The sequence below is a fragment of the Scylla paramamosain genome, chromosome 12 (genome assembly GCF_035594125.1).
Source record: "Scylla paramamosain isolate STU-SP2022 chromosome 12, ASM3559412v1, whole genome shotgun sequence".
NCBI classification, from domain to species: domain Eukaryota; kingdom Metazoa; phylum Arthropoda; class Malacostraca; order Decapoda; family Portunidae; genus Scylla; species Scylla paramamosain.
In genome coordinates this window covers 23,896,784-23,922,552 of record NC_087162.1, presented here as the reverse complement: position 1 = coordinate 23,922,552, position 25,769 = coordinate 23,896,784, and the positions used below count along the sequence as shown (strand labels likewise).

At 34.4% G+C, this 25,769-nt stretch overlaps 2 protein-coding genes across 24 annotated transcripts; one reads left to right on the top strand and one right to left on the bottom strand.

Moving 5' to 3' along the window:
- Positions 1-25,769, top strand: LOC135105909 (nucleoporin p54-like). Of its 21 annotated transcripts, XM_064014592.1 has the most exons (19): positions 1-166; positions 4,235-4,294; positions 9,665-9,715; positions 10,924-10,965; positions 11,038-11,127; positions 12,385-12,423; positions 12,846-12,902; positions 14,044-14,148; positions 16,622-16,700; positions 16,945-16,973; positions 17,155-17,304; positions 18,031-18,181; positions 18,572-18,708; positions 20,491-20,564; positions 20,971-21,052; positions 21,355-21,460; positions 22,195-22,345; positions 22,449-22,568; positions 25,194-25,769. In XM_064014592.1, the coding sequence occupies exons 2-19, from the start codon at positions 4,282-4,284 to the stop codon at positions 25,401-25,403; spliced, it is 1,686 nt and encodes a 561-aa protein (XP_063870662.1). In that variant the 5' UTR covers positions 1-166; positions 4,235-4,281; the 3' UTR covers positions 25,404-25,769. The 21 variants fall into 21 exon arrangements, with proteins under 21 accessions (XP_063870662.1, XP_063870666.1, XP_063870672.1 ...); XM_064014596.1 differs by lacking the exon at positions 14,044-14,148 and having other exon boundaries at positions 3-166; XM_064014595.1 differs by lacking the exon at positions 11,038-11,127 and having other exon boundaries at positions 9-166.
- On the bottom strand, positions 5,228-9,332 carry LOC135105911 (slit homolog 1 protein-like). 3 transcript variants are annotated; one of them, XR_010271049.1, is made up of 6 exons: positions 8,793-9,332; positions 8,327-8,503; positions 7,388-7,603; positions 6,996-7,203; positions 6,181-6,767; positions 5,228-5,990 (listed from the first exon to the last, which is right to left on the bottom strand). XR_010271049.1 is itself a non-coding variant. In XM_064014614.1 (6 exons), exons 1-6 carry the CDS (start codon positions 9,024-9,026, stop codon positions 5,755-5,757), a joined length of 1,653 nt encoding a protein of 550 aa, XP_063870684.1. In that variant the 5' UTR covers positions 9,027-9,332; the 3' UTR covers positions 5,228-5,754. The 3 variants fall into 3 exon arrangements, 2 of the variants coding, with proteins under 2 accessions (XP_063870684.1, XP_063870683.1); XM_064014614.1 differs by having other exon boundaries at positions 6,181-6,762; XM_064014613.1 differs by having other exon boundaries at positions 6,992-7,203; positions 8,793-9,331.

Sequence of the window (25,769 nt, the reverse complement as noted above, 5' to 3'; positions counted from 1 at the left end):
CAGCGAACCATCTTTGTAGCCTTCGAAAATAGTGATGGTGAACGAACAAAGCGTCTTGGAGGGGATAATTTCTATCCCGGTGCAGCGCAGCGCCTTCCTCGCCCACGCGGCATTGGAATCGGCGCAGCAGATAAACACAGTGATCAGCGTGGTTGTGCTGGTGGCGGTAAGTTGGACTGTTCATCTGTATATTTTTCCTTGGGGCCACTACACTAGAATGTGGTGCGGGCATTATAGAAATATCCATAACCTACTAATTTCCAAACATTGACTGTTTATTTTTTGGCAAAATATGGCAGTTTTGGATAATATTGAAACAACAACGTTTTCATCCGAGGGTTAGGTTAGATTCATTCAGTTAATTAATATCACAGTTGTCTCCTTCATTATGTGGATGACAACTTACAAAGACAAGCGTTATAAACATTGAAATAACTCGTGTTTTCATCTAGGGGTTAAGCTAGGCTTAGATTTAGATTTTTTTAGTTCATTTGGTTTTATCTATTTCAACCAATACACCGTACGTAACTATAGCTCTTTGCAGGATCTACATCTCACTGTTTGAAGCATTTCTAGCTCCCATTTTACCCTTTCGAAAATTAATAAGTTTACCTTATGGGGGTTGGGGGGGCGTAGTTTTGTGGTTAGGAGGTAACAGTGTTAGGTTAGGTTAGTTTACCTTATGGGGGTGGATTCAGGGTGGCAAAGCTCTCCCCAGTTAGGAGGTTACAAAATGTCAGTTTATTTTATTTTATGGTACGGTCTGTGGAGGAAGGGCACAAAGTCCCCTCAGATAGGAGGTTATAAAATGTTAGGGTAATTTAACTTATTGGGTGGTTCCTGTAGGTTAGGAGTTAAAGGGGGAATATTGGTTGAAATTGCATATTTACCATTCATTCATTTCACTGTTGATCGCAACTGTATTGGTCATGATTTGAAAAAATGTTGTTTTGCTGAGAAATGATTAGTCTGCCTGGAAATTAGTAGGTTAATATTGTATCCTTAATTCAATATTGCACTCTGCATAGTCTACATCAGTGGTTCCCAACCTATGGGTAATTATCCACAAGTGGGTAATTTGTATAATTTGAGTGGGTAATGGAAGACTGAGAATAAAGGCATTCATATTGTTATGAATTTGTGTGTATGTATGTATCTGTATCTTGTCCTATCACTCCAATCCCTATTCAGGATCCTCCAAAGCAGAGGTGCCTCTGGCATTTTGCCTCTTATAATTGGGGACATATTATTCTGATTTGCCTTGGAATGACTATTGCTTCTGTGTCAGAGAGCCATCTCTGTGTGTTGAGCACCTAACAGAGGCGATAGTGTCTGGCATGGAGGTGTACATTCCTCACTCTTTCTCTCGACCTAAACCTTCCAAACCTTGGTTTAACACAGCCTGTTCTTGTGCTATACATGATAGAGAGGTGTCTTACAAAAGGTACTTGAGCCTTCCATCACCTGAATCTCATGCATTCTATATATCTGCCCCGAATCATGCCATCTGTTCTGCAGCTAGCCAAAACTCTTTCAATAATAGAAAGTCACAAATTTTCAAGATCTAGCTTGTAATTTCTGGTACCTAGCCTCTCCAATAACTTTGCTTCTTCATCTTTCCCCCCCTTTATTTCAATCTGATTTCACCACTGCCATATTATCTATCTCTAAAGCTGAACTCTATGCTAAAAACTCTACTTTGTATGATTGAGGGGTTGTTCCTCCCTTTCCTCCACCATTTGACTATTTCATGCTGCCTATTAAAATTCTTCGCAATGATGTTTTGCATGTCCTCACTTGCCTTAACCTTTGAAAGGTTTATGGACCTGTTAGGGTTCCTCCTGTTGTTCTCCGGAACTGTGTCTCCATGCTTGGACCTTGCCTAGTCAAACTCTTCCAACTCTGTCTATCAACATCTACCTTTTTTTCTTGCTGGAAGTTTGCCTACTTTCAACATGTTCCTAAAGTGGGTGACCTTTCCAATCTCAGACTACTATCCTATTGTTTTAATTTCCAGTCTTTCTTAAGTTTTTGAATTTATCCTTAACATGAAGATTCTTAAACATATATCATTTCACAACCTTCTAAGGGTTCAAAATTTCTGATTGGGGCAGAGCAAGCTTAGTATTATCTAATGCTTCAAAAACTAAATTTCTCCATCTATCAACTCGACTCAACCTTCCCTCTTCTTCAGTGACACTCAACTGTCCCCCTCTTCTACACTGAACATCCTCAGTCAATCCTTTTCTTATAATCCAAACTGGGAACTTCACATCTCATCTCTAGCTAAAACAGCTTCTATGAAGTTTGCTGTTCGGAGTTGTCTCCGCCAGTTTTTCTCCCTCTCTTAATTTTTGACCACCGGTTTTGACTGCTTTTGGGGACTGGCACCTCAGTGGGCCTTTTTCTTATGTTTTTATTTATTTATTTATCTCTCTTTCTCCCTTGGTTGGTGATCTTTCTTAAAAAAAATAAATAAGTAATAAGTAGTGTTTCAAGCATTTTCCATTAGAAGTATTAGTTTACTAGTCTCAGTATTTTCACTGTTGTTTACTAGTGATTGTAAAAAGGGATAATAATTATTTTCTGGAGTGTTCAGTAAGGTTTTTTTCATGAAGGTGTGTAAATAATGTAAGTATTGGTATTGTTCATGTATTTTTATATATTTTTAATTTTAATTTTTTTTTAATTCATTTCATTGAAAAGTTAAACTATTTACTCATACATACATCTAAAAACTGAGATTATGTAAACAGAAATAAAACATCAAGCTTTCAGAATATTTTTGATAACTCTTATTTGTTTATTGTATCATACTCATAGATATATACTACTACAATACTTACACTTGATGATGTGGGTAACACAGACTTGAAGTCAGTAAACAGATAATGTAATGAAAAATGTTGGGAACCACTGGTCTACATCAAGTTTTCTTCTTTTTCTTAAAGTTTCACATTATTTAATATAAATAATGTATTAAGTATTAAGTATTAAGTGACGGGTCTACAATGCTTAATGATCTTTCGTACACTTTTCCCCCGTATCATGACTGTTGTGCTCATAGAACTGGTCACATATTTGAGAACAAAAACAAAAAAGTAAATAAAAAGTGAAAACAAACGAAAGGGAACTAAACCAAATCAGGATTAGACTGGTCAAGCTGGTGAGGAGTACATAGCTGAATGATTTTAAGAGAACAGCAATAGTACAGAACCTGGTAATATTACCTAATCTTAACCCAGATAAGAATATAAGAAGGCTACCAATTTTAGGTTTCGTTTAAACCTGCATCTTTATGAAGAACTCTTCTTAGGATCAGTAGGACTCATATTCTTGGATGTTTTGGCCTCATAAGGCCTATTTTCAGATGCTGCAGAGATGACTATTCTGGTTCTCATGGATATTTTTGCTATTGATGATGCAGAATTCTTGTTAAATTGTAGCCAGAATCCTATAAATGCCCTCAATAACTTCCGCTGTTGGTAGCTGGAGGTTCACAAGATAAATCACTGAAATGTTTAAGAATATCAACTGAGGTGTAGGGTGAAAGCTTGTTGATAGTTTACTGGTACTGCTGCTTTCTTGGGTGATCTCCATTTTACTCATATATTTTTTGTTTTTATGACTCGTTTTTAATTTATTTTCAGTTTTTTATGATGAAACATGTTTAGTTTGTATCAGTAGAATGAAATGGAGGAATGAATTATATATGAATCTAAGCCAAATATTACTTTTAATCTTTGGTAGCACCAATTCTCCACAACATAAACCTTATAGTGGACTGGTGTAACAATACCTTATTGGGTAATGTCCATCCAATCTCTTAGATGCTGAAACTCTGACCCACATCCATAAGGATGAGTTGAAGCTCTTCACTGTGAGAAGATATATGGACATAATGAAATGAGGAAGGAATTAGAACTTGACAGATGCTATTTTACAAATTAATATTGCCATTCAGATTGCTTCTTCATGTAATCTGGTTAGGATAAGTGGTAAATTTTGGTAAATCACATCCTGTCAAATTCATGACCAAGCTATTTATTTTCTTACACTTAATTTTGAATTGTTGCTTTCACTGTCTCAAGAATATATAGACAAGCTTCAGTTACAGGTAAAAAGAAAGAAAAAATAATAAATAAACAAGTAGAATTAGTAGAGAGAAAAAAAGAAGGAAAGTATAAATGGCTATTAATTATGCTTACTAATGATTTTCTTTTCTTTTTAACAGAATATAAGAAGAATTTTGCAGCAACTTGAAGCACATTTCACATAAAAATGGCAACTCCAAGTGAGTAATTTTATGTTTTAAGTTCTTTAAATTAAGTTTTGTTTGCAGTATGAGTATATATATATATATATATATATATATATATATATATATATATATATATATATATATATATATATATATATATATATATATATATATATATATATATATATATATATATATATATATATTCTTTTTTATTGCTGGAAATATTTTATAAATTACTGACTTTTTTTTATTGAGGTGTTGATAGGTTTTCCAATATAATGTTGTTAATAACAGTAGTCTAGGTATAGACAGAGCAGATGGAGAGATGTCTGAACCGGATAGTGACCCAGAGGCTGTCTTCTCTGAACCTACTCAGTATTATGATCATATAAATGATTTGCATAAAGGCATCCCTGTGGTTTCTAACATGCATTAGGTCTCTAGTGGCGCATGGGTGTGATGGATGTGTTTATAGAAATTATTTACCTATGTAATTTGTTTCAATAATTTTTCTGAAGGGTTAATATCTTGATATTATTATTGTTTTGTATAGGTTAAAAAAAGAGCTTAAGAGAAGGCTGATTGATAATTATGAGTGCACTAGTCAATGACCCTGCCAAAAAGGGAGAGGAGGTAAGAGGTATGTGACTTTTAGGTCACTTTAGCATATGGCAGTTATAGTTTTCAGAATGCAGACTTGCAGTAGCCTTCATCATTATACGCACGGTCCGCGCATGGACCGGTACAGACTCAGCGCGATTCCCACCGTGGTGTGAGCCATCAATCAATAGTATTTCCCTTCTAGGTTAGACTTAGCTTTAGGATTAATGTTAACTATTTCCCCACCCCCTCTGTACATTTTCAGTTTGTTAACTGCCTGAATGATAAACAATTTATTATTATTATTATTATTATTATTATCATCATCATTAAGGCAGGTCATGAGTAAGACTAAAGACATGCTTGCATGTTTCCATAATGTGGAAGGAAAGAATTTATTTCATGAGTTTTATCAGTATATTGCTGATGAATCAAGATTTTGTACTCGCGTACTTTTAATTGTTGTTAGGAATTACATGAATACAAAATATTTGGACAAATGTCATGTACAGAATTAAATTTTGTATCAAACAACATGCCAACACACATCATGCTGTACAACATATTAGGTCTTGTCATCATGGCAGATAGTATCCCCTTATTCTTTATTCCACTGACTTCTTCCCATTACACTATACATATGGCAGTGGTAGCAATGATACAACAACTTTATAAGGCTGAAATGGAATTAGTCTGATATCAATGGTGCTTTTAACTGTAAGTAAAGTGTTGGATCTTCTGTCTCAACTCAGTAGGATTGCAGTTATTGAAGACTGGAAAAACCTTCACTTTTTCTTAACACTACAGCTCAGTGATTTTTGTGTCACACTTTTATTGTATTCCAGAGGGGTTTTAGAGGAAGCAAGTTCTTTTGTAAACTTCAGTACTTCTTAAATAGCATGTAGAGTAAGTTGTTGTTGAGAGTTATATTGTGCATCACAAACATTGAAGTTTCTTGTTCTATAGTGGTTTAATATGTTTCTTGATAAAATCACCAAAAGATATGCTACTATGATGGAAACAGCTATAGCGCCGAAGATACCCAGTATTTTTTCTACACTGAATCCCATTGCTGCTCTGTTGAGTGTGGAATTATTATGTGGTGCATTGGTCTTGGAAGATTCACCTGTAAAGAGATCTTATGTTTAGTTCAAATTTTGTTATTACCTATTTGAAAAAAAAAAATTTAGTATAATCATATGATGTTTATTTGATATTTTTTTGTGTAGATATGGCATAATGACTGGATACAAATATTTGTTGGAAACTATGACAAACTTGATAAAAGCTGGTGTGGATAAAGTACCATTTCTTACCTGATGACTCAGTTGACCATTCTGGAAACACTTGCAGTGTTGATGTTGTTTGGATGTTTGTATACGTAGTATTTAAAAAAGAGGTAGGTGTTATATGTGTGCTGACTGTTAATTCTGGCAATGTTATTGTTGAAAGTGTTCTAAGAATAGGACAAAGGGTGGCAGTCAGTAGGGTAATGTTTTGAAGGTGTTCTGGGTATGCACAAATGGTGTACTCCTCATTCTCAAGAACAAGTTTCCCTTCCCTTACATGATCTGGAATCCAAGAGAGGTCACAGGTACACTTTAAAGGGTTGAAACTTATGTCAAGGTGAGTGATGTTGGGTAGCTTATGATTTTGAAGAGATTGTGGCAGTCTAGTGATGCCACACCTGGGCATACGTAGAATTTTCAAACTATTTAGGATTCTTGTAGGTGGGGAATCAAGAAAAGACTGAGCTAGACCAGGTGACCCAGAGAAATCCAGGACAGTTATGAGAGGAAGCTTCAAGATGGGAGTAAACATTCTTGTAGATATGAGTATTATATTTGTCATCCTGAGAGTGTGGAGTGTGCTCATGTCCTCAAATGCAGTTAAACTTGCTATACTGGAAAGAAACAATGCTTATTTAGTGTGTGGCATTAGTAAAATATACATCTTTATCACTGTGTAGTTTGAGAAGTTACAAAATAAGGATAAACTTTTTTTTTTTTTGCTTTTTAATTTTTCATCTTGAATATTTTTATTCTTTTCCTTATTGGCCACCTCTGGAAAGATTTCTTTGTAAAATATTTTGCTTCAAATTTTGTACTTTGAAGATCATTAGCTCACCTACAGAAGTCAAGCTCCAGTGTGGTTAGTGAAGTAGTGGACATGTTTTGTATGTTTCTCAGTGCTTTATCAGGTATGTCCAGATATTGCTGAGAAGTTCCTTTCAAGTGAAGACTCCTAAGAATAGGGAATTGCTCTTGAGTGAAAAGCCTAGCATTGAGATTGAACTTTCTTCCTCCGAGACAAAGATCCTTCAGGCTTTTTAAGTTTATCTGGAATAAGATCAAGATTATTTTTTTTTGCTTCCATAAAATGGTGAAAATTTATTATTTTAGATGTATGTATATGCTTTGACCAATACTATGATAGTTGTGTTATATATAAATTAATAAATTTGTTATATACTCTGAGATATATATGCTGTATTAACAGAGAAAAAAAAGCAATTTTTATTACCTGTTTGGGATTGATGTGTCTAATCAGGTTGTAGCAGAGGTTTAGATTTGTTAAATAATTAAGTTTGAGCTGAGGAGCTTCCGGGAGCAGGTTATGATGTACTGAGAGAAACTGCAGATATGGAGGTAGGCTTGTGGGTATGGTGATCAGATTATTGTGAGACAAGCTCAATTTCTGAAGACGATGAAGTGATGTAAAGGATCCTTCATGGATAATCTGTGGAATAACCAGAAAGTTGTTTGTTTTTCACATGCAAATACTCACTTGTCTATGATGGCTACTAATTGTTCTTTAATGGTAAATTTTTAATTATATTCTACATGGTAAACTGAAAACTGTGATTGGGAATGTGCATGTACTACAATGGGAAAGGTGACACACTTGAATGTAATAACTATGTTCCTGTGTAACTCTGACATTAGTAAGTCACTTCATTCATGAAAGTTGAGAGATCATTCAGATCAGGATAAATTACCAGGATTAAACAAGCAACAATATTTTCTTCAGTACACTCGTTTTCTCATTCCACTTTCCATTAACAAGCTGTTCCTAACTGCATCTTAGTAAGTTACCATCAAATGGTTGTAAGGCTTATCCAGATAAACTTGGAACCTGCCCATGGACTCTGATCTTTTTTTTAAGTATTAATGTGCATTCCTATTTTTTACTTGTGTAGCTTTATTGTGCTCATGATAAAATGTAGGCTGAAATTTACACCTCTATATTAAAATGATAGATTAACAATAAGTAAACCAAAGTAAATTAAAATATAAAAGTAGTGGAATTGGAATTCACCCTCCAAAACTTAGATTGCCACATATACATGAATGGTGACTGGCTGATTTACAGATGTAGCTCATGTGGAAAACCTTAATGAAAATTTCATATCGCCATTTAAATGTCAACATACAGCTCAGTTGTATTTGAGCATAATCTTACCAAGATATTATTGTTATCAAGGTTTAGATCCACAAGTGTAGGGCAGTAAACAAAAGTATTATTGTAGATCACTGAGATGTTGTTATTTGTTAAGCTGAGTTCTTCAAGATGTTCCATGACCTTCAGGGCCTCAGGCTGTATAGTTGTCAGACCAGCAGCATTAAAACCAAGGGAAACCTGAAAGAGCAAAAGAAAATTGTGATATTACATATCTCAGAGATTTCTTATGTAGAAAATACTTGCTGATGAACATGTAGTGCATGAATTAGTGTTATATACATACATACTAATAAAATACTGTTGATTTGTATTTTAAACATAACTTGTTTTTAATATGCATTGTCTTATGTCAAGGTGAAAATTTGTTTTTTCTTAGTATGTCAAGGAAAACTTGATTGAATGCATTAATGTCTTAAAACAAACTTATAATCTTATGTCAAGGCAACTACATTGTTTTGCATCCCACCATGTGCTGCAGATGTTTGGTGATCATAGGAGAGAGTTCAGGAATGGGCGGATTAGCATTGTTGAGATTAAAAGTTTTGATCTTTGGCTCCATTTGGAGTATGCCTCCTCCCTCACACAGGGCAGTAGAAGCTTCACATGCGCACCAATGTGGGCATTGTGTTGGGGGCTCAGATGCTCCTTCTGTTTGCAGCACACTAGCCATTATGAATATAATTGTATCCAGTATCATCATTTCTTTTTATTCTATATATCTGATTTGTAAATTTATTGGCTGAAATTTGATTGTTATTTTCTATTTATATTGACAACACAAATCATACTTTTTCTCTTCCATTTCAAACTCTATAGCAACTCATTTTTAACTGTGTTCTGTAGATTTCATTGTATAGAATTCACTGCACCAATCCTGCAAGTGTACACACACATGGATACATGCTTAAAAGATGATGATATCCACCATTACAGTAAGATCACAAAGGAAGAAGCTGTATGTACTGCTCAAACTTTCCTAAATGTCAGACTGTGAGCATGATTTCCTGTCCCCTTTGTTTAACAAGTAAGGTAACAAAATGTTAACATGATTTTTATTTGTGTGCAGTTTTATTATAAAAGATTTAATACTCAGGTTTTAAAAATATCATGGTATTTTCACTTTCATATTCTTTTTTAAGTCTATTTTTAAATGAAAGGTAGCTGACTACATGGTAAGTGTTATGAGTCATCTGTGTGTGGATATTCCCACTTACCTCAGACAGGATACTGATAATGAAAGATTGATGTACACTTTTTCTCTGTATCTCCTGTATTCCTTTGTAATATTAATTTCTGTGCTATGAATCTTGTTCTTACTTTTTATTTTCTTAATTACAGATCTCAGCTTTGGTGCAGGAAGCATGACAGGCACAGCACAGACAGCTCCTGGTAACTAGATTGTGCATGACCCTTAAAAAAAGTAAACAAAAACAAACAAACCCATGTATTGAGAAATAGGCATTCAAGGTTGATGGAGACAAAATCAGAATTAGATTTGTCTTTAGTATTGTAGAGGTCATAGTTTCAGAAGTATGTATACTCTTATATTGCAACTCTGAGTTAAATAATCCATTATCATTATGTGGAATAAATTAAATATGGCTTTGGTCATTTGTTTCAAGAGGGTTGAAAAGCTCACATCCTCATTTTTCTTTTCTTGTTAGTGGAATTGTCACCAAAAGTGTGTGTGTGTGTGTGTGTGTGTGTGTGTGTGTGTGTGTGTGTGTGTGTGTGTGTGTGTGTGTGTGTGTGTGTGTGTGTGTGTGTGTGTGTGTGTGTGTGTGTACACCTTATTAATATATTAGTTAGAATTTTACTTTCATTATAAACATGAAAGAGAGTTGCTCTGCATTGTCATATATTTGGTGTACATGTATGTTTAACAATTAGACTATTAAGTACTTGTAGTATATATAGTACATATAAAGTTGCACTGGTCAACAGGATCACTTTTAACAATCATGTTTGTGCACAGTTAATTCTTCATAGTCTTTGCAGCATTATGACAAACATGAATGGTCTAATAAGACCATTGACTTCTGGCAGCAACATGCCAGAAGTAACAATCCCTCCACTGGCCTCATAGTGTTAGGAAGGGCATCTAGTCTCAAATATTGATGTTCCACTAGCTCCATGTTAGCCATATTGAACATGGCACTGATAATGATGATCAAAAGAATACATGGTGCAGTATGCATGTAAATTCACAAAAATCCCTTTATTTTCCATGGCATTTGGAACCTCAGGTGCTGGAGGAGGAGGAGTAACAAGTGGTGGTGTTTTGCATGAATTTACTGTAGTTGACTACTTGCATAAATGGAGACAAAACTAGAAAAGAAAAATGTACTGAAAAATACCCTCATAAGTGGTATTTGATATGGGAGAGGAGATTTATAATAAAAGTATATTTTGTGAGATGCACTTATACCTTTAACATCATAGAAATGTTAAATGAGACAGAGGATGTTCCTCTTTTAGGAGATGCCAACTTGGCATAGAGATAAATATTTGAAAAAAGAAAGTGTATTACATCAATAGATAGTGAACAGATGGAGAACATATATCTTTCCTTCATACAAATTATTTTCATATCTCAGGTTTTCTCTTTGGAAACCCAGTCACTGCCCAGCCTTCTACAGGTAACTATGGATGATTTACACTTTATAATATGCAGTAAACAGAATCAAAGCTAGATAATTCAAATGCATAAGTTGCAACACTTTTTCAGATTGCTTTTATTTTCCTTTACCCTGGCTCTGGGTTTGGAACACCTAGCATGAGTAGTGTTGCTTCTCAGCCCAGTAAGTATCCTACTCAAGTTGATTTTTTGATTTTTTTTTTTTTTTACCAAACATTTTTTTTTTCTATTTCATTATGGTTATGATATTAACTAAAAGTTTTAATCAGATTTTTGTGTTGAAGAATAAAATGTTTTTTAGCCCATACTGTTTCCAAAGTCTATAAGAATATCATAACCCAACCACCACTACTGGTGCTTAAGACATATACCATATTTCCTTGAGGATAATTCAAGTTCTGGAGGTCAAATATTTAACCAAAAGATTGGGAATTGACCTTTACAAATAGGTAAGATTTCTTAGTTTGAAAATTCAGGATTCAAAACATGATATGAATGTCCAGTTGTAACTTTTTGCTTCAGAAATAAAATATTTGCTTACTATGACCAGTAAACAAGAGAAATCTTGACCAGTTACTTAGTAATGAAGAGATGTGCTTCAAGCAGATAAAGCATACAAATTCATAATAGACTACTTGGCTTCTTTATATTGTAGTTTCAATGGTCTTTGTTTAAATGTTAAGCACAGGCTTGGTCACCATATACAATGGTGGCCTTTGAAATCAGTGTGGTAGATCTTGTTTTGGTTACCCTGTCTGAAATTCAAACTCTCCCACCTATCTTTATTATGGTTAAACATTGGCTGAGTAGTCATACATCTGGCAGCTTGGAACAGTATTCCATTGGTACAACAGTGGTTGCATTCATATTTCAGTTGCCCTTGAGCTGTCATAATATGACAGCTCAAGGACAGGCCATGTTATGGGCTGGAGTAATTAGTTGTGCTGTTCTGCAAGGTCAGCTATTTTCTTACTACTGTATCCTGCATTGTGTCTTGTTGCTAGATAATAGTTGATGATAAGGACTTACGAATTGATGAGATTGCAGTTATATCATCCCTCTTCAAGGCAGGAAAGTGTAACAAAGAAATTTTTGCTATAAGTGGAATCAAGTTATGAACTGTACAGACATGGACTAAAAGATAAAAAAAACTGACACCACTGATCCACCCACACACAAGAAGAGGCCAGGCATAGAGGAGCACTCTTAGAATTGCTACTTGTGGAGATTGATTTAATAAGTATAAGTAATTGAGAATAAAAAGATAATATGAATAATATAGATAATAATGATAAAGTAACATAATAAATAATATAACTCATATAATAAATTATATAATAAACATTATAAATATTTAGTGGTAATAGTAATGTAGAATTTTTGCAGCAACATCTGTTCTTAACATCCACACATTTTTCAGGTTTTAGCTTTGGGAGCAATACTCTAACCCAGTCCACAGGTAAAGTGAAAATTTTATAGCAAGTAGCCTTGTATTCTGAGAAGTAATTTATTGCTTTAACTGTCTTGCTACTATTGAACTATAGCCTTCTGGCTTCTTTGAAAAATTTTTATGACATGACATAGAATTCAACTCCTGTATTCTAGGATTCAGTTTTGGAAGTACTGTAACAATTTCAATAGCTACACATAAGTATTTAATTCCTAGATATGTACAATGCCTTCTGCTTTATGGATTGAAATATGGCATTTCATTGAATACTGGAAGATTCCTTTCAAGGTTTCTTCTTTTGGGTGAAATGGGCCATATATATAGTGATATGTAAAACATCAAACTAGTAATTATGGTGTGCAAGAAGTGAGTCATTCATTAATCATACTGCCTGTTCTGTTATTTTATTTTCTCATTCTTTGTTTTTCAAGCTGCATTTGGTGCAACTCCCTTCTCTACCAACCCAGCTCCTGTCAGTTCAGGAACAGGTACAGTTCATTAGTTTATTATGCATAGATATTTTTGACAAAGTATAATGTTCACTCATAGTTCATATGTGTTCTTAGTTTTACTTAAAGATGGGAAGTGCCTTTTTTTTCTGCCGAAATCTTAAGATTTGTATATCTGAGCGTAAGGGAACTTTATATTGAACACATTTACCAATTGCTAATCCTAGCTTTTCAAGAATCAGCCATCACTAGGAACAATGATTACAAAGTTTAGGAACAGGACTTCAAAATCATTTATAGGGCTAGGAATACTGAAAATTTCTGATGCTTTGTATATCATGAGGGAGGAGGTGAATCTGAACTGTAAAGAAACAGTATGTGGATAATTCATTTTAGTGAATCCAAGACCCATTTAACTATCATAATAAAAATATAATATAGTAAACATGTTACAACTATTATATCACTCCCTTTAATGTAATTATAGCTTAAGTTTGACCAAACTGGAACACTAACAGGTATTTACTATTTATTACAAGGATCATCTGCCCTGTTAGAATTGCAGCTTGCAGTGGTCGCTTTTAAGGGAAAAAGTTCATACAGCATATATTTCATAAATTTTGGTTGCTCAAGTTATTTTGAAAGATATGCTACTTCAGATGAAAGAGCAACTATATCTTGTCTTACTTTTTGCTTGGCTTTATATTAACTTCTTTTCCCCCTCCAAGAGCAGGAGATGGTACCAGGAAACAAAACTAGCCATGGTGTATGTCTGTGGTTTACAAAATTGGTGTAATCACAGAAACTTTCATTTTAATTTTGGAGCATATATTTAATGTATGTTTTAAAAATTTATAGTGATAATGTGATATTTTGTTAAAATTAAACATAACCTATGTAAAATTACTAATTTCTACTAAAGTAGCTGAAAAATATTGGTATTATAAGGGATCTAAATAACCTTAATTCAGATCAAAGATAATATACCTAGAAACATAGAACTATGCATATAAGAAAATGCACTTAATCATTACTAATACATATTCATCCCAGAATGTCACCAGAGTAGTATTTGTAACAACTCACATTTCTGAGTAAATCTGTGGCCAGAGAAAGGCCTTCACTCTGTCTGGTTTCTGTAGCATTCAGAGGAGGTAATCAGTCTGCTTGCTATTACCAGGGTTTGGCTTATTCTCTAACTTTGGTGGAGGTCCACCCAAGCCACATCTCTTTGGCCTTGGGAATGTAGGCGGAGGAATGACTAACACAGGGCCAACAGCCTCTTGTGAGTACTGCATTACTAGCTTACTACTTTTGATTCAGATTATGCTTACTATGAGCTCCTTGTGTTGTGCTTTGCTACACCTTGCCTGTCATGCTTGCTACATCCCTCCTGTGTATATCTGACACAAGATGTTGCAACACACATGCACACACACACACACACACATATATATATATATATATATATATATATATATATATATATATATATATATATATATATATATATATATATATATATATATATATATATATATATAATAAGATCTAGAAGAAAAATAATGAATAAAATATGTAAAAATGATAATAATGAAAATAATAATTGATAAATAAATGGAAATGTTTACATCTGGAATAGACAAGAATAACAGATAAAAGTAAGACATGTACATCAACTAAAGAAAAAGAACACACATAATGTATATGGAGAGGCCACTCAGTTATAGTTTATGGTAAATACCAAAAAAAAAAAAAAAAAAAAAAAAAAAAAAAAAAAAAAAATATATATATATATATATATATATATATATATATATATATATATATATATATATATATATATATATATATATATATATATATATATATATATATATATATATATATATATATATATTGGCAAGTTTTCCATGCCAAAGCTAGATAAAGAATGGGCAAGATTCCACATACTAGATTATCACAGCACAATTTCTTGAAGTTGCTCAGAACTGTCTTAAAATTTTTTTGTTATAACCATTTTGTTGCTCTGGTCTGTGAAGGAACAAATAACTGGATGATCTCCAAAAGGGAGTGTTTTTAAGTCATTGCTGAAGGTTAATGAAAAGTGGAACCACATACATTATAATTAATAATGATATTGAAGGTCATGCATTTCCATGTGGAGAAGCCTGTCCATTATGGTCACAATTCCTTCCAATTGCTGACACTACCAAAAGTTGATGAAGATCCCCAGAGTAAAGAATGCAAGTATTTATGGCATTCAGATAAATACCCACAAAGGAATATTGATGATGTATGTACCTAAGGTTTTAGCTTTTTATACATGATTTTGACACTGCTTTTTATCAGGCTGCACTCTGACATACTTGGTGATTAGTAATTTATATAATTTTCTCCCTTTTCTGTGCTAGTTTGTACCCTTTGTAAGTTTCAGAAAGCTGTAGAAGTTTACCTAAATATTTGAGTGAATAAAGGATTCAGGTGGTCCTACAGCAAGCTTTTTCTTGTTATGTTGTGCATTCAGTATTTTAGGTTTCCAATACTTTTTTCTCATTTGAATGTTCCTTTGAGATGTAATATCCTGGTATTTGTGTATATTGCCTGATAGTGTTATGTCTCACTGTGCATTCTGTCAGCATCATCTTGTGGTTCTTGCCGTTAGTTGCTTTTATACAGGCTTATTTAGATCTTTCATTTTATAAATTTGATGGTAATTTCACTGTATGTCTTGTGAGGCTTTGTTCTTTGCCTTTATGTATTTCTTGTGTCACCACTCAGAATTTTTTTTTAGGCCACTGGCTAAAGGCAACAAAAATTATGAACATAAAAAGAAGGCTCATTTATTTCCAGTTCCCATACAGATATCAGATAGAATGGTAAAAAAAACAAGAGAAGAGTCTTGAAACCTCCCTCTCAAAAGAGTCCAGTTCATAGGAAGGAGGAAATACAGAACCAGGCAGGGAGTTCCAGAGTTTCCCAGAGATAGGGATGAATGAAAATACTGGTTAATTCTTGCATTAGAAAGGTGGACAGAATAGGGATGAGAGAAAGAAGAAAGTCTTGTATAGCAAAGCCACAGGAAGTTAACAAGATTAGAAGAACAATTAGCTTGAAAACAGCGGTAGAAGGTAGCAAGAGGTGCAACATTGTGGCAATGAGAGAGAGGTTGAAGACAGTCAGTTAGAGGAGAAGAGTTAATAAGACAAAAAGCTTTTGATTCTAACCTGTCTGAAATAGTGGTATGAGTGGAACCCCCAAACATGTGAAGCATACTCCATACATGGACAGATAAGACCCTTGTACAGAGTTAGCAGCTGGGGGCGGGGGGGGTGAGAAAAACTGGCGGAGACGACTCGGAACGCTGAACTTTATAGAAACTGTTTTAACAAGAAATGAGATGTGAAGTTTACAGTTTAGATTATAAGTAAAGGACAGACCAAGGCTGTTCAGTGTAGAAGAGGTGAACAGTTGAGTGTCTTTGAAGAAGAGTAGATAGTTATTTGGAAGGTTGTGTTGAGTTGATAGAGGAGGAATTGCATTTTGAGGCATTGAACATTACTAAGATTGCTCTGCCTCAATCAGAAATTTTAGAGAGATCAGAAGTCAGATGTCCTGTGGCTTTCCAGCTTTGTATGTCTCATAATTTTCATAATTTAATTGAAATTTGGTATTTATGTATGTCTTTGTAGGCATACTTTTTTGCTATTCTGGGAAAGTGATATTAAATATGCAATTATTTTTCTTTTGCATTTAAGGTTCCTTGTTTGGCACCACTACAACTCCAGCACAAAAGCCATTCTTAATTGCACCCCAAACCAACTTTGCACCTTTTGGGTAAGTCATACCTCTTGTTTTTCTATTGTAGTATTTGGCTCTAGGTTTACTGATTGTGATGAATGTTCTCTGTTGAACTGCTTTATCACAGTGCAATACCATAGTGAACTACAGTATCAGTCATAGAATATACACTAATCTCAGTGAAATGCCTTATTTGAAAAAGCAGCTTTCGTTAGTTCTTTAAAAGTTTGAAGTTATTACCATTTTTCTTGACTCTTAAATAATAAATATTGATTTTCAGAAAATCAACACCGGGAGCTCAAGGACCAGGTATGTCAAGTTATATTTACTGCTGAGAAAACTTGATTTACTCATGGATTTAATTTTTTTAATGCTTTTAGATCTGTGAATTAGGGATGATGATATATTTTTTTTTATTCCAAGTTTAAAATATAATACACCATTACATGCAGAAAGCAGTGAATTACTTGTAAAACCATTTGTTTTCCAGATGCTACACAACAGCAGGGTATGGCAGGCCAGCCAGACCCTTCTCTAGCATTGCACCTGGCCATCTGTACACCTTCCTACTTCAATAATGAGAATGATGAGGTTTTGCGAAAATGGAACCAGCTGCAAGCTTTTTGGGGAGCCGGAAAAGGTAAAGCAATATACTCGTATATACTTGTATATGAAATTGTTACTGATATATATATATATATATATATATATATATATATATATATATATATATATATATATATATATATATATATATATATATATATATATATATATATATATATATATATTTCGTTAAATGTGATTGCCAGTTAGGCATTTATAATTTTCTTGAAGGTACTTTCTCTATACCTTGGCAGAGTCTCATATTCTTTTTTCAAAGAGGTGATGGCTTCTCTGTAGCTAGGCATTGGCGCTAGATCCAGATTTTGGGTCTCTTGACCCTTCTTCAGTAGCTGGTAGTGTTCTTCCTTTGGTGGTAGAAGTGAGAATGACGGGACATGTGGGCATGTGCCCTTTATACCTCCCTGCCATATATATATATATATATATATATATATATATATATATATATATATATATATATATATATATATATATATATATATATATATATATTACCCCAGGAAGTATGAATGAAATATATTTTTATTTTTTATTATTATTTTTCACCAATGAAGCCAAGCCTGTGACTGAGAGTTAGAATGGGAATGTTTTATGCACCTGTGGAACAAAGAAAATTCCAATTAAAGTAATCTTTCAAATTTTATGAAACAGTTGCTCTAAACACATGAACTTTCCAACCCTGTAAAGGAAAATAAGGCCTAAGTTAAATGATGGTAGGTTCTTCTTCCTCTTTTTTCAGGCTACTATGCTCCAAATATGCCTCCTGTTGAGTTTACTCCAGAGAACCCTTACTGTAGGTTCAAGGTGGTATGCTATGCCAGGATCCCCTCCTATCACAATGAAGATGGCATTGTACAGATTGTCATTGGGAAGTCTTTGGCTGATTTGAAGTAAGTAGATACTTTATGTTGGCTTGTTTCAAGTTAATAATAAGTTATGTTCAGAATATTTCTTATTGGTAAATACAGTCATATCTTATAATGGGTCCAATTAATTTTATAAAAATATGTTCTGTGTCTGAAGATATATTTATGTTTTGGGATTCATTTCTATCCACACTTATGACAACTATAGATACGCAGTATGACTCAAACACTAACCTCAGCAGTTTTTCTCATATGACTTTACAAGTATAAATTTCTGTAGATCCAAGTCATTATGTGAAAGAAAGTTAGGATGAGAAGAGAATGAAATTGGTGAAGTTAGAATACATACTCTTATAACAGCAAGCAATTATGTTTGTTATTTTTTTCTCATAGAGGTTAATTTACTGATTTCAGACCCCTTGAACAAAACTTTGTATCCACCTTGAATGGAATATTTGGTGTTGCTGAGGTGGTCATCAGTGAAATGTTTGCAGCTGAACTTCCAGACAGAACCAACATACGATTATATGTACAACAAACCCTTGCAAATGGTAAGTGTGAATGAATGATATCTGTCTAATTAAAGAACCTTTGTACATATGTAAAATATTATTTTGGGTTCTTAGGAGTGATACATAGAATATAACCATATTTCCCTTAAAAAGAATTAAGGCAGTATAAAAACACACTTTTTAATGATATATATTTTTATATCAATATTCTTCTACTTTTCATAATTTAATCAACTGTAAACTTAGGAGAAAACTTTTAGTCAACTTTTTTTTTTGTATAGGTCTGGATGTTAGATAAAAAAAGTGAAAAAAATTTAAGTTAAAAAATTTGATATATAATTTTTATATTAATATTCTTTTACTTTTCATGATTGAATCATCTGTAATCTTAGAGAATAATTTTTAATTGCAAAGCTTTTTAAAAATTTTTGTACACTGTACTGTTCATGATTAAACTGTAATATTAGAGGAAAATTTTGAATTGCAAACATTTTTCAATTTTTGTACAGGTATGGACCTTAAAAAGTTTAAAAAATTTCAAATAAAAAATTTTAATCTGATAATTGGGATATGTTTGTTAATCAAAGAAGAAACATTGCACTGTACGTATGTAAAATATTCTTTTGAGTTCTTAGGAGTGGTGCATAGAAAATAACCATATTTCACTTAAAAAATTAAGATATGATATATTGATTTATATACTTTTTATATTAATATTCTTCTTGTACTATTCATAATTTAATTATCTGTGTTCTTTAGAGAAAATTTTTAATCACAAAAATTTTTGAATTTTTTCTACATATATGGACTTTAGATAAAAAAAAAAGTGAAAAAATTTCTTTTAGAAAAATTCCGTCTGATAATTGGGATGTGTTCCTTATTTAAAGAAGAACTATTGTACATATGTAAAATATTCCTTTGAGTGGTGTATAGATAACCATATTTTACTTCTGAAAAATCAGTACACTTAAAAAAAACACTCAAAGGAAAATTTTCAATAGCAAATATTTTTAAATGTTTTGTAAAAAAAAAAAAAAGTGAAAGATTTTCAATACAAAAATTTTCATCTAGTAATGGGGATAGCTTCCTTACTTAAAGAAGAACAACTGGAATATACATAAAATATTTCTTCCATTTCTTAGGAGTGGCGCGTAACCACATTTCACATTTATAAAATATTAAGACACTAAAAAACACACATTTTTAGTTGATATTTACTTTTTGTATTAATGTTTTCTTACTTTTCATGATTTATGCATCTGTACAGGTACCTCAGTTAAAAAAAAGTGAAAATATGTCAGTTTAGAAATTTTCATTTGATAATTGGGATATGTTCCTTACTTAAGGAATGATTGGAGGATTTGAAGGGCTGACCTCAAAATCTGTTTCTTAGTTGTGGAGAATTTCATTGATCAAAATATTGCCTTTTGCTTAAATGGAAAGATATTTCTACCAACAGTAGTTATTCTTGTAACATTAAATTTCATGAAAATACATATAGATTAGAATCCATAGTAGGACTACAAAGTGTTAGAAGCTAAATTCCTGGACTAAAATAGACTTGTGTGGTTAGATATATAGGAAGAGAGAAATATGTTGCACGTAGAAGGGAGTAAATGTTTTCAGTTTTACAATAGGTATATGATTTACACACTATCCAAAAATTGTCTTGTATGATGTGTTGCAATGTTATTCATTGCAGAGTTGTGCATTTTTATTGAATGTTGGAAGTCATGTTATGAATAATGTTTCAAAAGAGCAACAGATAGACAAATTTCACTTCAAAGAATGGTTATGAATAATATGTGCTATTTTCTGTAGGGGAAAAGGAGAGAGCAACAGCTACAGATGTGGCTCGGCATATGTCCCAGCCAACATACACTCAGACACTGAAGGTATGAAAGAGTAGCCACTAGCAATAAAAAGCAGTAGCACAGTTATATAATGATTCTAGAGGTGAATGCTTGTCCCAGTTTCTTAAAAGGTTTCCATATGCTTTTAAATTCTCTTGTCCCTAACTATAATATACTGTTAAAATATATTTCAAATTCTTATTAATTATTTTATGTTTTAGTGAAAAAATTAGGATTGTCTCTACAGGTCAGTTATTGTGATTATTTGTAAACATTTGAGAGCAAATTTGTCATCTCACTAACACATCAGCAGCAAAGTGCTTTGTAAGAAGAAAAAAGATTGTGTCATTTACTCTGACTCCCATTAATGCTGAGAATAATTCATATATTTTTCTCATTTTCTTCTACTTTGTTGCCAGAATGCAGTGTTTTGATAATTTATTTTCAGAACTTATTTGTCCTGGAAGTTCTCCCTTTGGTGAATCTGACTGAGGCTCAGTTGAAGGAATATTTGGATACTCCTCAAAGAGGTATGTAGCATTTTTACATTAGCACAATTATTCACAAATTGACATGTTAAATAAAGTATTTAAAATGCTCTTTTCTTTATGCATCTTCTGTAATCTGAAATGTACAGAGAAGTTATGGATTCTTACAAACAAAACTGAAAACTGATTCTCTCTCTCTCTCTCTCTCTCTCTCTCTCTCTCTCTCTCTCTCTCTCTCTCTCTCTCTCTCTCTCTCTCAATGAATGGGTAAAAAATTAGAGTTTTGGATATTTCCAAGGTCATTTTCACAGCCCATTTAGTGTTCACAAAGTGTTCATCTTCAGGTATTGATCCAGCACTGTGGGAACAGGGAAAACGTGAAAATCCTGATCCTCAGAAGTTCCTCCCAGTTGTAAAAGTTGGCTTTCAGGAGTTGCAGAAACAATTTAAGTAAGTTTGTGAAGTTTTAAATTTTAGTTATTTACTTGTTAAACATTACAGTTATGAAATAAGCATGATTTTGCAGCATAACTGAGGAAAATGTGAGGTGTCAATTGCATGAAGGTTATAAGAGTTTTTTTTGCAGACAGAAGGAGAAAGCATTAAATTTGGTTTGTACGAGTATATGATTTGGAAACTTCTATAAGATAAGATTGAAAATGTGCTGTATACAGAGCAATCCTCTGTAGGGAAGAGGTTCAGAAGGGTGAAGATGGATATGGAAGGTTCAGCATTGGAACAATTTGTATGGTTTTGTGACCTGATAAATATTGCATCATCAGGCAGGATGAACTGTAAGATACGATGAGGAGAAGCGAACATTTTGTAGATATATGGATGGTACGAGTATTTAAGGAGGCAGCTAATGTAGGAACAAAATTTAGGGTATTTAAAAGGATAAGTATCCCATTTGTTCATGGCAGGATGTTATTGTAAGTCACAAATGTCAGATTTTTTTACATAAATAATCAAATAATTGGAATATTTGCTTTACTTATACGAGAGTATCCTTTGTATCAGGTATATTTCATGTTTTCTTTGGGTTGTGACTTTTTTTTTCACCCTGCATGAGTGAGAAATAGCAAGATACATATAAAAAAGAACAGTTATGCTGCTATATTTGCATGTTATTTATGTGTGGCAAATCCACTGTGACTGACTTTTATATTCTCGTAATGCAAAAGCCTTCAGGAAGACCATGCCAAGAAACTGCAAGCCAGCATGAACAACATCATGGATGAAATCACACAGCTGAGACACAAACAGACCATGATGAAAGCTGCCATACAGGATGCCAAGTGGAAGCAAGCTAACCTAACACGGAGGGTGCTCAAGGTGGGAAGGAAACAGCTTACGGTGTTAAGTAAAAAAGTTGAAGTATACATTTAAATTTATCATATTATTGCCACTAAAAATCTCTTTTGTTTTCAATGACCAGCTTGTGTCAGCACAAGAAGTTGAAAGGAAGAGAGGGGTTCCCCTTGACCAGACAGAAGAACAAATCCGCATGAGGTTGGAGGACTTGTACATGCAGTTGATGCAGCCCACACAGTATAGAGTGAGTAATGCAGCATGTTACTTTAATTTTCTTTAGTTATATTTGTGAGTTTCTTGTTTGCTTTCTTGTGAAAACTGATGCTGAATTGTTGAGTTGTAAAACTTGCAAGCTGTGTTTACATGTTAAAGTGTTTTAATTGTGATTTTTTTTTTCATTTTTATTTTATTTTTTTATGTAGGAGGGACACTGGCCAAGAGCAACAAAAATCCAATAAATAAATACAAAAAAGCCCACTGAGATGCCAGTCTCATAAAAGGGTCCAAAGCAGAAGTCAAAAATTGAAGGATAAGTGTCTTGAAACCTCCCTCTTGAAGGAATTCAAGTCATAGGAAGGTGGAAATACAGAAGCAGACAGGGAGTTCCAGAGTTTACCAGAGAAAGTGATGAATGATTGAGAATATAGTTAACTCTTGCATTAGAGAGGTGGACAGAATAGGGGCGAGAGAAAGAAGAAAGTCTTGTGCAGCGAGGCTGCGGGAGGAGGGGAGGCATGCAGTTAGCAAGATCAGAATAGCAGTTGGCATGAAAATAGCGGTAGAAGACAGCTAGAGATGCAACATTGCGGCGATGAGAGAGAAGCTGAAGACAGTCAGTTAGAGGAGAAGAATTGATGAGACGAAAAGCTTTTGATTCCACCCTGTCTAGAAGAGCAGTATGAGTCGAACCCCCCCAGACATGTGAAGCATACTCCATACATCGACGAATATGGCCCTTGTACAGAGTTAGCAGCTGGGGGCGGGGGTTGAGAAAAACTGGCGGAGACGTCTCAGAACGCCTAACTTCATAGAAGCTGTTTTAGCTAGAGATGAGATGTGAAGTTTCCAGTTCAGATTATCAGTAAGGGACATACTGAGGATGTTCAGTGTAGAAGAGGGGGACAGTTGAGTGTTATTGAAGAAGAGGGGATAGTTGTCTGGAAGGTTGTGTCGAGTTGATAGATGGAGGAATTGAGTTTTTGAGGCATTGAACAATACGGGTCTCTGACACGGAAGCAGTAGTCATTCCAAGGAAAATCAGCAAAATACCTCCTCAGGTCTCCCCAACTAGCAGAGGCAAAACGCCAGAGGCATCTTCGCTTAGGGGGATCCTGAGGAAGGATTGGAGTGATAGAACGAGATACAGATATGAGATTGTGATCGGAGGAGCCCAACGGAGAAGAGAGGGTGACGGCATAAGCAGAAGGATTAGAGGTCAGGAAAAGGTCAAGAATGTTGGGCGTATCTCCAAGACAGTCAGGAATATGAGTTGGGTGTTGCACCAATTGCTCTAGGTTGTGGAAGATAGCAAAATTGAAAGCTAGTTCACCAGGATGGTCAGTGAAGGGAGAGGAAAGCCAAAGCTGGTGGTGAACATTGAAGTCTCCAAGAATGGAGATCTCTGCAAAAGGGAATAGAGTCACTTTGGAAGTTAAGTAGTCAAAGAATTTCTTATAGTCAGAGGAGTTAGGTGAGAGATATACAGCACAGATAAATTTAGTTTGAGAGTGGATCTGTAGTCGTAGCCAGATGGTGGAAAACTCGGAAGATTCAAGAGCTTGGGCACGAGAGCAGGTTAAATCGTTGTGCACATAAACGCAACATCTAGGTTTGGATCGAAAATGAAGATAGAGAAAGTAGGAGGGAACAGAAAAGGGGCTACTGTCAATTGCCTCAGACACCTGAATTTCAGTGAAGAAAAGATGAAGTTTAGAAGAGGAGAGGTTGTGTTCTACAGATTGAAAATTAGATCTTAGACCATGAATGTTGCAGAAATTAATGAAGAAAAAGTTGAGGGGGTGTCAAGACACTTAGGGTCGTCGTCAGAAGGGCAGTCTGATCTGGGGACATTTGTGGTCCCCTCCCCAGATGGGGACTACAAGGCTGGTATAGGAGTTGCCATGAATTTTGAATTTTTGAGTGAAGGGTGTGTGTGTTATTAGGTGCTTGTAGTTTTGTGTGGAGGAAGATAGTTGTCTTTAGAGGGCAGGCTGTGACTGTCCCTTTGTGTTGCAAGACACAAAGGGAAACATTCAGTGAGGTCACAGCTGGGTCTAATGATAAGTTCACAGCACCCGCTGATCCAGTGCTTTAGACCTCACTAGGAGAAATTATCGTTTTGGCAGGTGCCTACTGCCTCCTCCCTGGATACTCATGGTCATTCCTTCCCCCATCTCTCTCTCTCTCTCTCTCTCTCTCTCTCTCTCTCTCTCTCTCTCTCTCTCTCTCTCTCTCTCTCTCTCTCTCTCTGGCATGCTTTTCAGTTCCATAATTGATTCTGCTCAACAGTTTAATAGGTATATTTATACTTTTTATGATAAACTTATTTTAAGAATAGATTGAAGGAGATAACAGGTGTAATGTAAATTATTGCTTTTTCTAGCATATAATTTACTTCTTTAAGCTTATCACATGCTGTAAAGCTTAGTATTTCCTTTTTAATGATTGTTTTTATTGGGTGAGCTTACAGGTCATGACAGCTGGTGAATGGTTGGCAGTATTAAGCTTACTGTCTGACATATGGTATTCTGAGCTTGGCTTCTTGGTTGCAATCACACATTTATGGGGAAAAGCCAGGCTACATGAATACTGTTATAGTATGGCTTCAAGACAGTTTTTGATGCATCACAACCTCTGATTGCTTTACCAGGGCTGCCTGAATGAGTTGATGGCCCAGATGTGTGTCAAGCCTGCAAGCTCCCAGGGTGGACCTCGCTATGGGCTGGTGGGTGACATGGAGCGAGAGGTGTCCCAATATATGGCCTGGCAACATGATGCTCTCCAGGCTGTGGTTGGAGTGCTGAAGGAGGACCTGACAGTAGTTGACAGCATGATGGAGGAAATCCAGTGTAAACCTTAAGTTTGCTATAACCAATCTCTCTCTCTCTCTCTCTCTCTCTCTCTCTCTCTCTCTCTCTCTCTCTCTCTCTCTCTCTCTCTCTCTCTCTCTCTCTCTCTCTCTCTCTCTCTCTCTCTCTCTCTCTAAATATTGGGTGGTATTATTGAATTTAATTTTGTACTGACCTATGATAAGACCAAGAGAAGGTGCATATTTTGATTACTGAAAAAAATAGGCACTTTAATTCACTATTTTTCTTATTTGAGAGCATTGGTGTATGTAGAGTATACCATTTTGTAACACACACACACACACACACACACACACACACACACACACACACACACACACACACACACACACACACACACACACACACACACACAC

Excerpts from the sequence above, each read along its gene's own strand:
- LOC135105911 (XM_064014613.1), bottom strand. The coding sequence starts at position 9,026 with ATGATGATACTGGATACAATTATATTCATAATGGCTAGTGTGCTGCAA. Across the intron at positions 7,604-8,326 it reads TTGATAACAATAATATCTTG|ATTATCCATGAAGGATCCTT; the intron begins GTAAGATTATGC and ends GTTATTCCACAG. Across the intron at positions 5,991-6,180 it reads ATGGTCAACTGAGTCATCAG|GTGAATCTTCCAAGACCAAT; the intron begins GTAAGAAATGGT and ends ATCTCTTTACAG.
- LOC135105909 (XM_064014591.1), top strand. The coding sequence starts at position 11,671 with ATGGTGGCCTTTGAAATCAGTGTGGTAGATCTTGTTTTGGTTACCCTG. Across the intron at positions 16,974-17,154 it reads ACCGGGAGCTCAAGGACCAG|ATGCTACACAACAGCAGGGT; the intron begins GTATGTCAAGTT and ends TTTGTTTTCCAG. Across the intron at positions 21,461-22,194 it reads GAGTTGCAGAAACAATTTAA|CCTTCAGGAAGACCATGCCA; the intron begins GTAAGTTTGTGA and ends GTAATGCAAAAG.